At 40.9% G+C, this 16,658-nt stretch overlaps 1 protein-coding gene across 3 annotated transcripts in view; it reads left to right on the forward strand.

Moving 5' to 3' along the window:
* Positions 1–15,098, forward strand: part of PLXNB2 (plexin B2) — a 331,712-nt gene extending 316,614 nt beyond the window's left edge. For all 3 annotated transcript variants that reach the window (XM_043550501.1, XM_037889000.2, XM_043550504.1), the window contains 7 exons: positions 927–1,081; positions 2,462–2,622; positions 3,295–3,442; positions 4,837–4,901; positions 6,310–6,385; positions 8,312–8,386; positions 13,202–15,098. In XM_043550501.1, the coding sequence (XP_043406436.1) occupies positions 927–1,081; positions 2,462–2,622; positions 3,295–3,442; positions 4,837–4,901; positions 6,310–6,385; positions 8,312–8,386; positions 13,202–13,306 (785 nt within the window). In that variant the 3' untranslated portion in view covers positions 13,307–15,098. The remainder of the gene's footprint in view (positions 1–926; positions 1,082–2,461; positions 2,623–3,294; positions 3,443–4,836; positions 4,902–6,309; positions 6,386–8,311; positions 8,387–13,201) is intronic.
* Positions 15,099–16,658: the final 1,560 nt, after the last annotated feature.

The following is a 16,658-nucleotide window of genomic DNA, read 5'->3' on the forward strand; positions in this document are numbered from 1 at the left end:
CACAGTGAATCCTTACAGTTCCATTAAAGTAATAGTATGCATATGTTCTGAAATCCATGGAAGGTTGGAGTAATGCAGTGATGAATCAGGTCTATATGCATAACTGAGCATTTAAAACTACTAAAGTCTTCAGAAATTCAAACTTATGCTTCCCATAAAACCTGCAATTCAGCCCCATTGCACATATTATTTTTCATTACTGTTAAGTTTTATGCCTTAATATAAATAAATGTGTGCAGTGTAACTGAGTTATAGCTGCTATGGGAAGGATCATTTTGAATCACATTTATGCATTTAAATTCTCAGGCATAGTGGTGCATTAATAAAGTTTGTTGCACTGAATTACCGTTCTCTTTTTTAAGAAGGAAATTAATTGCACGTTTAAATCGTTGACTGTCAATTTGACTTATATCACAAGAAATACTCAGACGCACTGAAATTTTTATTTGAGTATTCTCATAGAATCTCACATTTGAACACAGATAGTGCATTTATTCTGTTGTGTACTAATTGAACTAAATTTAGATACATTTCCAGTCTTTCAGTATGTGGATCTCCAGATACAACCCTACTGTAATTTGCAAAGATGACTGAACTTGAGTTTCTTGTGGTTCCCCCTGCATGCAGAAATCCTCCATTCTTCTCTCTTGAGGATAAGGGCTGGCCATGTGCCTTGCGACTTTCAGTTCCTCTTTCACTTTATGTAGAATAGAAGACTTAGCACTTTGATTTGGTTCATATGGAGTACTGTGTGCATTAGGCAGGAGTGAAGTCATCTAAATCCCCTGAATGAGAATGAAGGTAAGTTGACGATATTGCATATGTGGAAGAAAACAAGGTATCTGTGGGATAAATGAGCACAGTCTCTTACAATGTACATATACTATATTTTTTTAACATTATTTTATCACAATTGCTGTTTCTAGGGCATGCACTATTGGAAGATGAAAATAAGATCTGGCATCTAGTTCGACCAGCAGATGAAGTTGATGAAGGCAAATCGAAAAGAGGGAGTGTGAAAGAAAAAGAACGAACCAAAGCTATTACAGAAATCTACCTGACAAGGCTTCTGTCTGTGAAGGTAGGATTTACTATTAAATTATTAGGCAGTTCTTTTAAGGAAGCTGGTTAACTTGCCTTGCGAGGTTCAGATGACTAAAATGCTGAGTTATTGGAGAGACAAAGGTGCGTGAGGCAATATCTTTTATTGGACCAGCTTCTGCTGGTGAGAAAGACACGCTTCTGAGTTTACACAGAGCTCTCCTTCAGCTCTGGGAAAGGTACCCTGCGGGGAGGGCTACACTTATAAAAACACTGCATCGTTGGAGCCTCACTAATGCAGCTGTGCCGCTGTAGCACGTTAATGAAGATGCTCTATGCCGACAGGAGAAAGCTCTGCCCTCAGTGTAGTTAAACCCATCTCCCCAAGTGGCAGTAGCAATGTCGACGGAAGAAGCTCTCCTGCCAGCATAGCAGACTACACTGAGGGTTAGGTTGGTTTAACTATGTCGCTCAGGGGTGTGGATTTTTCACAACCCTGAGCAACATAGTTATGCTGATGTAAGTCTGTAGTATAGACCAGACCTCAGAGTCTCTCAGCTAAATACAAGGTGGAACAGATTGTTTAGCCGATATAGTTAACACATATTTCAAAGGACCATTTAAGATGAAGTGGCCCGTTAACACCCCTCCAGTCATAGTGAGAAAAGGCAGGGATGGGGGGAAAGGCAGTTTGGGGGTAATCTATAACCCATTAGCAACCCCCACCAGCTGCCTTTCCCCCTCTCTCTTCCTGGGCCAGATTCAGTACTGCATACATGGCAAGCCCAGTTATTGCCTCTAATCAGAGAGCAAGTTGGACATAGCTGTTAAGAATTTGCTTTGTTACTTGGCTCTGTTTATTGGGTTGATGTGTAAGATTATGCTGTTTTCAAAAACACTATTACAATACTAACATAAGGTGTTCTGGAGTCATAAGATTACAGCTATGACCTACCATAGTTCTCTCTGTATCATAAAGATGACCTACAAAGCAGTTGTTACCAAAGGATTTATCAGGTGATTGTATATGTACAGGAAACTTAAGTTTGCAAATATACTCATATTTTAATACTCTTAGCAACTCGTTTCTCCCTTACCTGCCAGGTCCAGAGTGTGCATTTCTATGTTCCCTGTGCAATAGTTATGAAATCACACCCCTTTTAAAACAGAGCATATCACTATTTTCTTCAACTTCCTTGCTATTTTAGCTGTTGGAAAGAACATTATGTGTTGCAGGCGAAATCTGCCTTTGTTGTGGCCTGTCATCATGCGTCCTTGGCATTCTGGGCCAAGGCCTTCAATGATTGTGATCAGATCACAAAGTATTAGTGTAAAGCAGAGAGAAAAATCTAGGATAACACAACATTTGTACTGCAGGCTCAATTTTAATGTCATTTTCCTTTTTTTAATACACTTTCAGGGTACACTTCAGCAATTTGTAGATAACTTTTTTCACAGTGTACTCAACTCAAATCATGTCGTGCCACCAGCTGTGAAATACTTCTTTGACTTTCTGGATGAGCAAGCGGAAAAACATGAGCTCAAGGATGAAGATACCATTCACATCTGGAAAACAAATAGGTAGGACTCAAAATAGTAATTAGACTGAAGAGAAACAATACTGTAATCACTAACAATGCTGGTACTCTAAATACAGATCTAAGTGGAAAGGAAATAAATTTGTAATTCTGAGAATGGCTTTAATTGAAACAATTATTTACATTGATCAAAGAGGTTACCCATAAGGCTAGAAAATGCAAAAATAGAGCCGAACCTACTGTAAGTGTAACTGTCTGCAAAACTTCTATTTTCTTATCTTTTATCTGTCATCTTTCCTTAGTGTACCCAGAGCTGGGGATTTCCTGTAATGCTTCCAGTTGCCAGCAGTGAGAGGCAAAGGGACCTGTGCTAAACTATTAAAATTCACACCCTAACCAGATGATTAAAGGGCATAAAAGTAATACATATGCTCTCTAATTACACTTGTTTTCTCACACCATCTTGGGGAGTTCTGGGAAGTGTAATCATTCTCCTCCTCTCTTTCTATAGAACTAAGAAACGTACATGCTTTTGTTTTTAAGCAGGGAAACCAGACAATAAGTAGTTGTTAATATTAGAGTTTGAATGCATAAATTAGCTAAAATGTACTCAGAAGATCAAATGCAAAGTACGCATTTTAGTTTTCTGGAATCTGGTTCCTGCATTATGTTCATTGTGTAAGAGGGTGTGTTTATGTCTTTGCTTGCTTTGCAGTTTGCCACTTAGATTCTGGGTAAACATATTGAAAAATCCCCATTTTATCTTTGATGTTCATGTTCATGAAGTAGTGGATGCTTCCTTGTCAGTCATTGCACAGACTTTCATGGATGCCTGCACAAGAACAGAGCACAAATTAAGCAGAGTAAGTGATTTACATTCTACACCATGGCTATGTTCATGCTTGACAGACAACATGCATACTCCCGGAAGATTCTGGATAGATCTTTTTTTTTTTTTTTTTTTAAACCCCTTAAATTTATCATTCAGTCGGTATCTGGCCATTTAATAGGTTTGGTGAAAGTTTGTAGCTTACCTTGCCCAATGACATTTACAGTGTGAATAAGATCACAATGTTGTTCACCAAAGTTTTTAGAGAAATCTAATTTAGGAACCGTTTTTTTCAGGTCTTCCATAATTCAAAAAGATTTTGTATCAATTGTATAAATATATTTTTTAAAACTCAACAATAACGTCTTATGAAAACCTTAATTCTTTTCATGACATAAATATTCCCATCCATAAGATGAGGGTAAATGGTTTAAGTATGAATAATATCCAAAAGAAGTTAAAAAGTGCATGAACATATACTTATAAGTGTATAAAGGGATGAGCCTTGTATAAGCTATATTCTATTGTATTATGTATAAGGCTGCAAGTTTGTCATAGAGGTCGTGGAAGTGACGTATTCCATGATTTCTGCAACGGCCACTGCTTAGGCAGCCCCTGCGCCAGGCGCACCGGCTGCTGCTGGGGCAGTCTCGGGCCCCCAATGCCCTCCCTCAGCAGCAGAGTTTGGGTGTGGGAAGAGGTAAGGGGTTGGGACATGGGACAGGATGACGCGAGCTCTGGGCGGCGCTTACCTGGGGGGTTCCCCAGAAGCAGCGACATCCCCCTCTCTCAGCTGCTAGGCGGAGGCGTGGCCAGGCAGCTCTGCACGCTGCCTCCACCCAGAGCGCTGGTTTTGGATTGGGAGCTGTGGGGGCGGTGCCTGCAGGCGGAGGCAGCGCGCAGACATCCCCTGAATGAGGGGGATGTCACCACTTCCGGGGAGCCCCCCAGGTAAGCACCACCCAGAGCTTGCCTCACCCCATCCCATGCCACAACCCCCTTCCCCTTCCCACACCAAAACTCTGCTGCTGCTCGGGGGGTGGAGGAGGCACGGAGCCAGGTAGGGAGCACCAGCGGGGGTCTCGGGCTGAGCGCCACCGCTCACATCCCCCCAGCACCAGCAGAGGTCCCGGGCCATGCGCTGCCACCCTCCCTCCCCACCCACCCCAAGCAGCCAGGCCACCCTTCCCCAGTACCCGCAGGGGCCCTGGGCAGCCCCCCGCCCGACAGGTTTTATTCACTGGTATTTTTAATAAGTCATGGACAGGTCACAGGCTGTGAATTTTTATTTACTGCCCGGGACCTGTCCATGACTTTTACTAAAAATACCTGTGACTAAAACATAGCCTTAATTATGTATGTTAACACTAAACCTGGAGGGTAGGGTCTTCCTAGGTAATCAAAATGTGCCTGTTATATATTTTCCAGGATTCTCCAAGTAACAAATTACTTTATGCAAAAGAGATCTCTAACTATAAGAAAATGGTGGAAGAGTAAGTATATAGAGAAGTTTTTTGTGTTTATTCTTGGTCACTTGGTTTAAGCTTCTGAGTACTAGCATAGCAGCAGTATTACCCATGGAAATATTAATGTTGGAGGGAAGAGGCCTAAATTTCAACCACTGAAAATAGATAAATAAAATACCCTTTGAAAAAGTTAGATTCATGGTATTTGTCCCCGAGGCTGTGTGGTAAATGTTGAAATGAAACATGATTGTGACCGTATGTATGTGTTCATAAGTTATTGGCAACACTTAATTTTAAATTACCTGAAAAAGAGACAGCCAAAATGTGTAATTTCCCAGGGGCTCCCATTTTGCCAACACAATCTGTCTGATTGTTCAGATTTCCACAACTGGCTAGGGTTATACCCTAAAATCATTTTCAACAAAAATGTATCTTCCCCCTTTTATTTTCTGATCTTAGGTAATACGTTTCCTTAGTTTCAAAAGGTGAGATCTATATGAATAAAAAGAGCATTAAGAGTCGCATTAGCCATGGTAAAGAGTTTGAGCCTAGGTCTTCAAAAGTTTCAAGGCATAAGATAACTACCAGATGCCAGAAATTTCTTCCTATGGCAGGGCATTGCACAGTAGGGTACAACGTGTTTTGTGATGTGCACCGTCCTCTAATCCGTTAGACTCAAATGACCAGGGGGCACAGGATAGCTAAATGGACCATTGGTCTGTTGTGGTAGAGCAACTACTATATTATTATTTGGAAACCTGTTTAAACTAATCGCAAAATCAAATTAGAGTATTACCATTAAACTGGTAGTGCAGTTCATGGTGTCTGAAAGACGGGGAGCAATCAGAATCTTCCTAAGGAGGGGACCCAGAGTTCTCCCTCCTCTGCCCTGCACCCAAGCTCTCTCCCTGGCCTCCACAGCTGCTACCTCTATACCCAGACCCACACTTCCCCCCTGCACCCAGGTGTACACACACTCCCCTCCTTCTGCCCCACATCCAGCCCCACGCTGTTCCCGCCACATTGTCTCTGCCCCAAATCTAACCCTGAGCTCTTACCTAGAGCGGCAGTCAGGCTGAAGAGCATCATCTCCTCCAGGGTGAAATGGGGTGTGGGGCTCCCAGACCTCTTCCTTCTGTCTCATCACTTCCCCAGCAAACACCAAACCTGGATCTAATCCCTTTGCCCTCCTGGGAACTGGGGGTTCCCAGTGCCCCCTGCTCCACTTTTCACCGGGGGCTGGGAGTGCCTGGTGACCATGGGCACTGGAAGGACTGTGAAGGTGCCAAGGCCAAGCAAGTGCACAGGGTTATAGCACTTCATCATGGTGGAGGGGCAACAGGGCAAATTTCCAGCTCCAGTGTGGGCCTAGGTCCCCTGCCTCCCTCTACTTCCCCATTGTGCCCAATTGAAAGTTTATGTTAATTCATTGCAGTTACTACAAAGGTATTCGTCAGATGGTGCAAGTGAGCGACCAGGACATGAATACTCATTTAGCAGAGATTTCCAGGGTAAGTGTGAAACAAGCATTCTCGTCCTGAAAATACTAGTTTTCATTGTCTTCTCTGCATGGGGTCACAGTGTCCACTAACGTCTGATGAATAATGCCACACTTCTCTGAAATACTCCTGGTTAGACATAATATATTGTGCTTCTGAAATGTTGATTTATAAGAATATGATACGAATAGTAAGTGTCTCAAACACATTTTAACTGACCCAGAGGAGTGTTTGGTTTTTCATGCTTATTGTGGGGAAAAGTTAGCACTGTTGAACAGTTTTTCATTCTGCATTTCCTACGGATTGGTTTTGTTTACCATGTTGGAGAGATTGATGGCTAACACAGTGATTGTGAGTTCACTGTACAATGCCACAGCAAAATTGAAAGATCCCAGAAATGAACTGGCCTTTTTATGTGTAGGGATTTCTTGCAAGGCAAGAGAGGCTTATGTTACTAATTTTTGTTACATTGATGTGGAGTAATCCATTGCTAAGGTTAAGATTTTGTCATGGTTACTTTTAGTAAAAGTCACGGACAGGTTGTGGGCAATGAACAAAAGTCACGGGAGTCCTGACCTGTCTGTGACTTTTACTAAAAATAACAGGGAGTGGGGGAGAACCGGGAGGTTGGGGGTGAATGACACCTGGATCCCCATGGAGGGGACTGACAGCCCCAGCCCCATTGCCAGAGTGGGGTACTTCTCTGGCTCCAGCCCCAGCCGAAGCCGCAGGGGATCAGCACAGGGGGATGGGCACACAGTTCCAGCCCTGGCCAAAGACGCAGGGGGCGCACAGCCCCAACTCTGACCCTGGCCAAAGCAGAGGGCGGAGCACAAATTATTTAGATTGGCCCCAAACAGAATTTTTACAGAATTTTTGTTCTGTGGGGAATTTTCAATTTTTTGTTTTTTGTTTTGTTCCAAATTGGAATGACAGCAAAATTCAAAAGACTTTGACTAGACCTAGAAATAATTTATAAGGGACACTAGTATAAAATCAAAAAAGAACTGGTATGGTTCTCCGCTTTCCTGCACCTTGGGTAGTCATTTACACTGGTAGCAGCATTCCTCTGCATTTCCTTTGCACAGGTGTATATGACTATGGTGGGGTACAATGGCAATGGAGAATCAAGCCCAGTGTGTCTAGGTGACAAAGAGTTTCTTTTGGTTATGACCTGTTCTTTAGTGGAGATCAAGGTTTTATATTTTTAAGAAAAGACATAGTGTAAAATTCTCCCTGATAATACGGCTATGAGTCTGTCACAGAGGTCACGGATTCCGTGACTTCAGGTGACCTCCGTGACTTCAGCCCTGGCCAGCGGGGCTCTGGGCTTCCATGATTTATTGTTTATTGCCTGCAGTCTGTCCCTGACTTTAATAAAAATACCCGTGACAAAATCTTAGCCTTAATGATGATTTAGAAGCCCTCCTACCACTGTTATGATTTGATGACTTTCACCTTTGCTATAGCTTAAGTGTGAATTGTTTCAAACAGTTAAAAAGCTTGAAAGAAAAGGATTTCATATGTATGTGGCACTGACAGAACCAATCTGAAGTACCTTGAACACTATGCAGATTTTAACTGTGTTTCACCAATGCGTGTCCATATAGTTGGTAGATGTGTCTGAGCCTAAATCTGTTGTTTGACTAATACTGTAACTCAAAATATTTTTCCACCTCCTTTATTTGGGAGAGTTGTGTGCTGGCTGGAAAGGCTGCAGCAGGAAAATCTTGACATGTGAATGCTGAAAGTCATCGAACAAGATTTCTAATCCTCCCTACCTCTTCCAACCCCATCCAGTCACCTATCTAATGTTTTAAGATCCAAAGCTAGAGTCCTCAAAAAGAATTATACTGTCCCTGGTATTTGTGTGTGTTTGGTTATGATTGTTCTATAGCCAAGACCGTATTTTGACATTTTTTTCTTTTAAATTACTAGGCACACACAGATTCTTTAAATACACTTGTGGCTCTACACCAGCTCTACCAGTATACTAACAAATACTACGATGAGGTAAGTTCCTTATTTGAATAATATAAATATTTAATATGCTGAGAGACTAGTCGTGTAAGCCAAATAATTGATTTGAGAACCCTCAGGGTGTGTCTACGCTGCAGTTAGATACTCGCAGGTGGCCCGTGCCAGCTGACTCGGGCTAAGGGGCTTTTCCGCTGTGGTGTAGACATTTGGGCTTGGACTGCAGTCTGAACTGTGGGACCCTCTCACCTCGCAGAGTCCTAGAGCCCAGGCACCAGCCCAAGCCCAAATGTCTACGCTGCAATTAGACAGCCTCTTAGCCCAGGCCTGAATCAGCTGGCATGCCAAGTGCAGGTTTTTAGTTGCAGTGCAGACATACTCTCAGATAACCAGGTAAGGGCAGTGCTAAACAATGAACCCACAACTTACTTCTCTTTTCAGTTGCACTAATGACCTGGAAGTTTCAATGGTCAAAAGTGCATTGTTGTAAATGAACTCTTGGATTATCAAATACTATTTTTTCCCAATGATGTATTTTTAACAAACAGTATCATTTACCCTTCAATACTCTTCCCATCCTATTTGCACTCTAACAATGCCACCGGAAAAGAGCAATTGTAGGAGATACACTGTGTGTCAAACCCCAGTACTTTATATTAGGAATGGTTCATTAAATTGCCTGTAGAGAGGGAAGAGTGCCTTTTTTATTAGTTAAATTCTACTTGCAACTTACATGCATGCTACAATCTGTGTTTTGTCATCGCAAACAAAGTGCCTTACCAAGGTAAACTTGGGTAGAATAGCTCTTGACTGTGGGCTGATTAAAAAGCAGACTCATGAATTCTATCCAAAATTTGTCTTGGATCCTAGAAGCCTTATGGAGGAGAAAAAAAACACACTAGGATGTAGATGGCCCCACGGGTCTCTAAGTTTTACTCTGAGAACAAAAAAGGAGAAAGAAATTTCCATTCAAGTGTTTCCATGGGGATGAATGTCTCTGAAAAGTCTTGGAATTAAATCAAAGCCAATAAGAACAGATGCTGAATCTGAAAGGAACTCTGCACATGTGATCTCTCTAGTCCATTTGCCCCACACCAAAGTGCAGTTTTGGGGTTTACTAACGCTTAGCATTAAAGGCAACAGGCCTCATCCTCAGCTGCGCTGTGGCTGCTTTACACAGCAGAACCAGCCTAAGGCAGCTTTAAAATTGGCATAGCCAGACATAGAATCATAGAATATCAGGGTTGGAAGGGACCCCAGAAGGTCATCTAGTCCAACCCCCTGCTCGAAGCAGGACCAATTCCCAGTTAAATCATCCCAGCCAGGGCTTTGTCAAGCCTGACCTTAAAAACCTGTAAGGAAGGAGATTCTACCACCTCCCTAGGTAACGCATTCCAGTGTTTCACCACCCTCTGAGTGAAAAAGTTTTTCCTAATATCCAATCTAAACCTCCCCCATTGCAACTTGAGACCATTACTCCTCGTTCTGTCATCTGCTACCATTGAGAACAGTCTAGAGCCATCCTCTTTGGAACCCCCTTTCAGGCAGTTGAAAGCAGCTATCAGATCCCCCCTCATTCTTCTCTTCTGCAGACTAAACAATCCCAGCTCCCTCAGCCTCTCCTCATAAGTCATGTGCTCTAGACCCCTAATCATTTTTGTTGCCCTTCGCTGGACTCTCTCCAATTTATCCACATCCTTCTTGTAGTGTGGGGCCCAAAACTGGACACAGTACTCCAGATGAGGCCTCACCAATGTCAAATAGAGGGGAACGATCACGTCCCTCCATCTGCTCGCTATGCCCCTACTTATACATCCCAAAATGCCATTGGCCTTCTTGGCAACAAGGGCACACTGCTGACTCATATCCAGCTTCTCGTCCACTGTCACCCCTAGGTCCTTTTCCGCAGAACTGCTGCCTAGCCATTCGGTCCCTAGTCTGTAGCGGTGCATTGGATTCTTCCATCCTAAGTGTAGGACCCTGCACTTATCCTTATTGAACCTCATCAGATTTCTTTTGGCCCAATCCTCCAACCTGTCTAGGTCCTTCTGTATCCTATCCCTCCCCTCCAGCGTATCTACCACTCCTCCCAGTTTAGTATCATCCGCAAATTTGCTGAGAGTGCAATCCACACCATCCTCCAGATCATTTATGAAGATATTGAACAGGACCGACCCCTGGGGCACTCCACTTGACACCGGCTGCCAACTAGACGTGGAGCCATTGATCACTACCCGTTGAGTCCGACAATCTAGCCAACTTTCTATCCACCTTATAGTCCATTCATCCAGCCCATACTTCCTTAACTTGCTGACAAGAATACTGTGGGAGACCGTGTCAAAAGCTTTGCTAAAGTCAAGAAACAATACATCCACTGCTTTCCCTTCATCCACAGAACCAGTAATCTCATCATAAAAGGCAATTAGATTAGTCAGGCATGACCTTCCCTTGGTGAATCCATGCTGACTGTTCCTGATCACTTTCCTCTCATGTAAGTGCTTCAGGATTGATTCTTTGAGGACCTGCTCCATGATTTTTCCAGGGACTGAGGTGAGGCTGACTGGCATGGCTGACATGGAAGGGTTAATTCAGTATACAGGGATCCCCCAGTGGTATAGAACCAGTGTAGCAGTTCCTGTGCCAGCCCCAGGGGTGTGACTGGTGTATGTAGAATGGTCAAGGACAAGATGGCTCAGCTCGTGGCAATGCCCCGCCACTGGTAACCCTTGTAATTTAGAGCAGCCTTTGATGTTACACCAGTTGAGTGGCCTGGTATAGAGAGAGCCCAGGATTAAGAAGTACAAAAGAAGCTTAAAGCAACCTTTTTCTTGCCCCATATCTCCACTCCTAAATTGCAGTCTCCACTTATGCATGGGCTGCAGCTGAAGATTAGGCCCAGGGTGTTTTTAATGGTGTTACTGGCTTTCCTCAGTTGAAGGCCAGCAAAAATGCTAAACATCTTAAACATTTTTGCTGTAGAACAGCAGCTCTGAGAATTTCCTTTTGGGTAGAACTGCACAGAAGCAGCACTTGTATGGTACCATGGGTATCCTATCAGAGAACCATGTTAATAACCTGCCCACAGCAAATTTGCATAAAACAAAGCAAATTTAATTTGTGTGAAAAATTTAAATTGCATAAATTGCAGTATTTTGTAGCTGCCCTCATCCTTTACACTGAAACTACCATTGCCAGTATGCCGTGCACTGTGTTGATTTGTGCGGTGTGTGACATTGACTAAGTGGGCACATTATAATTGTTGATAAGTATATGAAGAGTGTGTTCACCAAGGAGATTTAGCCAGGAGAAAGGAGCTAAAACTTGATGGAAATTTATTAATTTAAAGGAAAGATGTCCACTTAAATTTGGCTGAATTTAAATTTTGTAGTAAGTGTCTCTAAAATCTAAATCTCAGAAATGTTTCCACATTAAAACAAAATGTTTAAGATGTTTAAAAAACAATTGTTTTTTAAACAAGTCTGCTGTAGTGTTTGGAACCTAAACATTGCAAGGAACACTGAAGCCCCTGAAAGAGAAACTATTAACAAGAGTGATACTCAAAAAGAAAAGGAGGACTTGTGGCACCTTAGAGACTAACCAATTTATTTGAGCATGAGCTTTCGTGAGCCACAGCTCACTTCATCGGATGCATCCGATGAAGTGAGCTGTGGCTCATGAAAGCTCATGCTCAAATAAATTGGTTAGTCTCTAAGGTGCCACAAATCCTCCTTTTCTTTTTGCGAATACAGACTAACACGGCTGTTACTCTGAAAAGAGTGATACTGACTCACTGATTTTTTATTATCTAAGCTGAAAGAAGGACAAAATGTAAATAAAAAGCATATAATAGTGACAAGGACACTGGATTTTTAAAGTTCTTGCACTTCTAATAAATTGGCATTTAAACATAAGTAAAGTCCTTTTTGTTTTTGTCTATTTATAGCTTATAACTTGTGTTCAGAAGGTAATTTTTTGAAAAGAAACATTTTTACTATATGTCATTACCCCTCCTAAATTATTAGATTGCGGGGTAGTTTCCAAAAGAATGTGGTGAAAAATTTTAAATTTGACATTAAAAGCCCTAGGAAATGTATTTTAGGAACAGCCCTTTTACAGCAAGTGGAATAGATTAAATGACCTATTTGCCTCTGCCATCTCAAGCTTTTATAATTAGTCTCTTTGGGTTGTATCTTGGCATGTATTCTGCATATCATAGACCACGTTGTAGAATGCCACTCTTTGGCCATCTCCATGCTATTTAGACTATAAGACATTGAACAAGATTCTCAGCTATATCCAGAAAAAGCCATAAAAGAGCTGCCTACAACTCCCGGACTTGGTGACCAGTTCTGTAGTGGTTCTTTTTTAAATTCAGAACAGCCTTGGAGTTTCTCTAATCTATGCTGGCTGGCTGTGGCCACCATGAGCCATCCTGTAGTCAGTAATAGCTGGAGTGCAGTGCACAACTCTCAGGGGTGGAGGCTGATTAATATTTGTAAAGGACTTTGCAAGCCTAGGATGAAAGGTGCAACAGAAGTAAAAGTTGTTATTGGAATAAATAATAATTATTAAACAAATGCTGCATTGTTTATAGGTAGTGTATTAAAAAACTAAAATTTTACTTCTTAAAGTCATTCCGATACCACAGTGATGGGACATATTATAAAAACCTATATAGATAAAAGGCTGGAGACAGAATCTTCACTGGAAGAATGGAGCAGAGGGGCACAATGAAGGAAAATTATTTAGTACGTGCATACACTCTGAAAACCAAAGTAGTGTTAAACACTTGATGTAGCAACCTTGATGCCGACTGTCTCGTTCTGAGCATTCTGTTTCTGTTTCTTCCAGATCATAAATGCACTTGAAGAGGACCCAGCTGCACAAAAAATGCAGCTTGCTTTCCGTTTACAGCAGATAGCAGCTGCATTAGAGAATAAAGTGACTGACCTTTGATTAGAAAGCCACAATAAAGAAATCTGATCTGAAGATGTTTAAATTCATTCTTCCTGTTAAGGAAATAGTGTTCTATTTTTTAATGTATAATTACAACTTTAAATGAAAGATTTCCATGTTTTTGATAGCAGAGCTGTAATGTAAAGAATTTTTACTGTAAATTATGCTTCTAATTAAAATCTGTGTTGTGTGTAAATGAATCATCTGTGGGGAAGAGAGTCCTTGGGGGGAGAATTATAGTTCATTTAATCAAATAGTACAATCTGAAACATCAGCATTTTTAGAATCATTATGCAAGTAAATTCAATACTATAGCATCCTTTATATTTTAAGCAATATTTGTACTCGGAAAAATGGTAGCATATTTGAAGAAACAGATGCAATATCCCCTCTTATGTTGATAACTGGAAATTAATTTCCTAATAGCCCTGAAATCACTGGCTATATTATTCTCATAATGAACATAGTAAATGACATGTCTGTGGTGATTTTGCTTTAAGATCTTGGGATGGGCTTTGGTACCATACACTATTTCTCAGTAAATTAACTACTCCTGGCCATGATAATGCGTGGTATTATACCCACCACACTTGATTGTGATGGGAGTAATTTAGTTATGTCACCCCTGTGGAAAGGTTCTGATGATAACTTCTAATTTGATTCAGAAATCACTACAAAGGAAATTCGCCTTTAAAACTTTACAACCTTTTATTTTTATTGTGAGTTTTACAATGTATGCTAATGTGCCTTACTTGTATTAATTCTGTGAATCTGATGAACAGTTTTGTAAAGAGAAGCAGATCAGAAAAAATATTTATGTGCTATTGAATGACTTTTTTTTGTGAAAAACATGACCAGCAGAATGCCTGTAATTAATTGCTTGCCAAGACTGTGCTGTTTAACATGATTGTTATGTATAATATCTTGTATCAGAATGGTTCTGGGTTTTTTATTTGAATCTTGGAACTGTCCTAGAAAAACTACCACTTGTTTTTTTTATTGTACTTGTGATGTAAAATACTAGTAGTGATACTAGAAAAATGTTATATCCATATAGCTAAATACCACTCAGTCAAGCCTTGGAATGCTGCATTTGATCGAATATACATCATAACCAATAGCAGTGAAAATTAAAATTACTTGTCAAAAAGTGTATTTACAATATAAGTTCTATACCAATTTGAAAAGCTAGGTACGTTTTTTTCAATTGCTGTATTGCACATCAGAGAACTTTGTTTCATTCTTGTCTCACAGGTTTTTGGCAGTTCAAGTAGCATTTGAATGTAGTGCTGCCATGTGCACTAATTCCCTTTCATTATTGCTTTTTTGGCTGCTGAGCACTTGAACTCTGCTGATTCTTGGCAAGATACTGCAGTTTCTGCTGCCATCTCTCCCTTCCCTGTTTTCTGTCCTACAGTGAGTTTAACTTTTGCTGATTTTTATCCTTTTTGAAAATAGCCTCAAACTTGTGAATTGAATGGCCTTCCCCTAAATTTCTAAAAGTCAAAGGTCTCATCACAGGGTCACTCTCCCATCCCAATCCAGTTCTTTAAAAAAAAACAAACAAAACTTTTTTGCATCCATCTATAGGCATTACTCAGCATGGCTGGGACATAAGTTATTTTCCATTTTTTTAGGACTGAGGTACATAAGAATGCTGCATCAAAGACATTGTGCCTGCTACTCCCTGATCAGCAAAGGCATCCATCATATTTTCATTGCTAATATGTTTCTTTTGTCATTATTTGTAAATCCTGTTAATTGTAAATCAAATACAACGTGTTTTTTTCCATTAAGTGTCACAGGATCTTTACTGAATCAAGGTTGGGATTTGGGGGAAGAAGGGAGGGAATTTAAAGTAATGTAGATGCTTCCTCTAAAGGGTGATAGTACAGCACAATCTCTTATGGTTGGTAATGAAGGGTACAATGTATTCTGCAGTTGGTGGTCATTTGCTCAGAAAATGAGCACTCTTGAAAAAAGTGTAGTGCAGTATCCCATAGTGAAATCCCACAAGATGCACACATTTTTAGGGATTTGAAAGTAAACTTGAAAATGGTGTCGAGCCAGTTTATATAAATTGGCAAGTGCTGCTAAGTAACTTGGCTTTGCTCAAGGAATCTGAAAGTGTTCTCTCTCCTTACCCTCCAATTAGGTGACGATGGAGAGCAGCTGTCCATCAGCTATGGTGGGCTGTAGTAGTAACCAAGGTTGCATGACCTCCCGTCCATGTGGGATTTAGATATGTAGATCTGTATAGTAGTGGATCCATTGGCCACTTCCCCAAATCATCTTGTCATTCACAGATTATAGATTCCAAGGCCAGAAGGGACCACTGTGACCATCTAATCTGACCTCCTGTATATCACAGGCCATTGAATTTCCCCAAAATAATTTTTAGAGCAGATCTTTTAGAAAAACATCCAACCTTGATTTAAAAATTGCAAGTGATGGAGAATCTACCATGACCCTTGGTAAACTGTTCCACTGATTGATTACCCTCACTGTTAAAAATTTATACTTTATTTACAGTCTGAATTTGTCTAGCTTCAACTTCCAGCCGGGATCTTGTTATATCTTTGTCTGCTAGACTGAAGATATTATCAAATATTCATTCCCCATTTATGTACTTACAGACTGTAATCAAGTCACTCCTTAACCTTCTCTTTGGTAAACCAATAGATTTAACTCCATGAGTCTATCACTGTATCATTTTTGTGGCTTTTTTCTGAACCCTTTCCAATTTATCAATTTATCCATCTTGAATTCTGGACACAGTATTCCAGCAGCTGTTGCACCAGTATCAGAAAAAGAGGTAAAAACCTTCCGACTCCTCCTCAAGATTCCCCTGTTTATGCATCCAAGGACGGCATTAGCCTTTTGGCCACAGCATTGCACTGAGAGCTGATGTTCAGCTGATTCTTTGCACAACCAGAAAATCTTTTTCAGAGTCACTGCTTCCCAGGATAAAGACCCCCATCCTGTAAACATGGCTAAGTCTTGTGTTCCTAGATGTCTACGTTTACATTTAGCTATATTAAAATGCATATTGTTTGCCCATAGCTTACCAAGAGATCCAGATGACTGCATCAGTGACCTGCCCTCTTCATTATTTACCACTCCCCCAATTTTTGTCATCTGCAAACTTTATCAGTGATGATTTTGTTTTCTTTCAAGTCATTGATAAAAATGTTAAATAACATAGGGTCAAGACCCAATCCTTGAAGAACCCCTCTGGAAAGCACACTCATTCAATGATGACTCCCTGTTTACAATTACATTTTGAGATGTATCTGTTAGCCAGCTTGTAATCCACTTAATGTGTGCCATGTTAATTTTAGATCATTCTAAT

The sequence above is a fragment of the Chelonia mydas genome, chromosome 1 (assembly GCF_015237465.2).
Source record: "Chelonia mydas isolate rCheMyd1 chromosome 1, rCheMyd1.pri.v2, whole genome shotgun sequence".
Classification (NCBI taxonomy): domain Eukaryota; kingdom Metazoa; phylum Chordata; order Testudines; family Cheloniidae; genus Chelonia; species Chelonia mydas.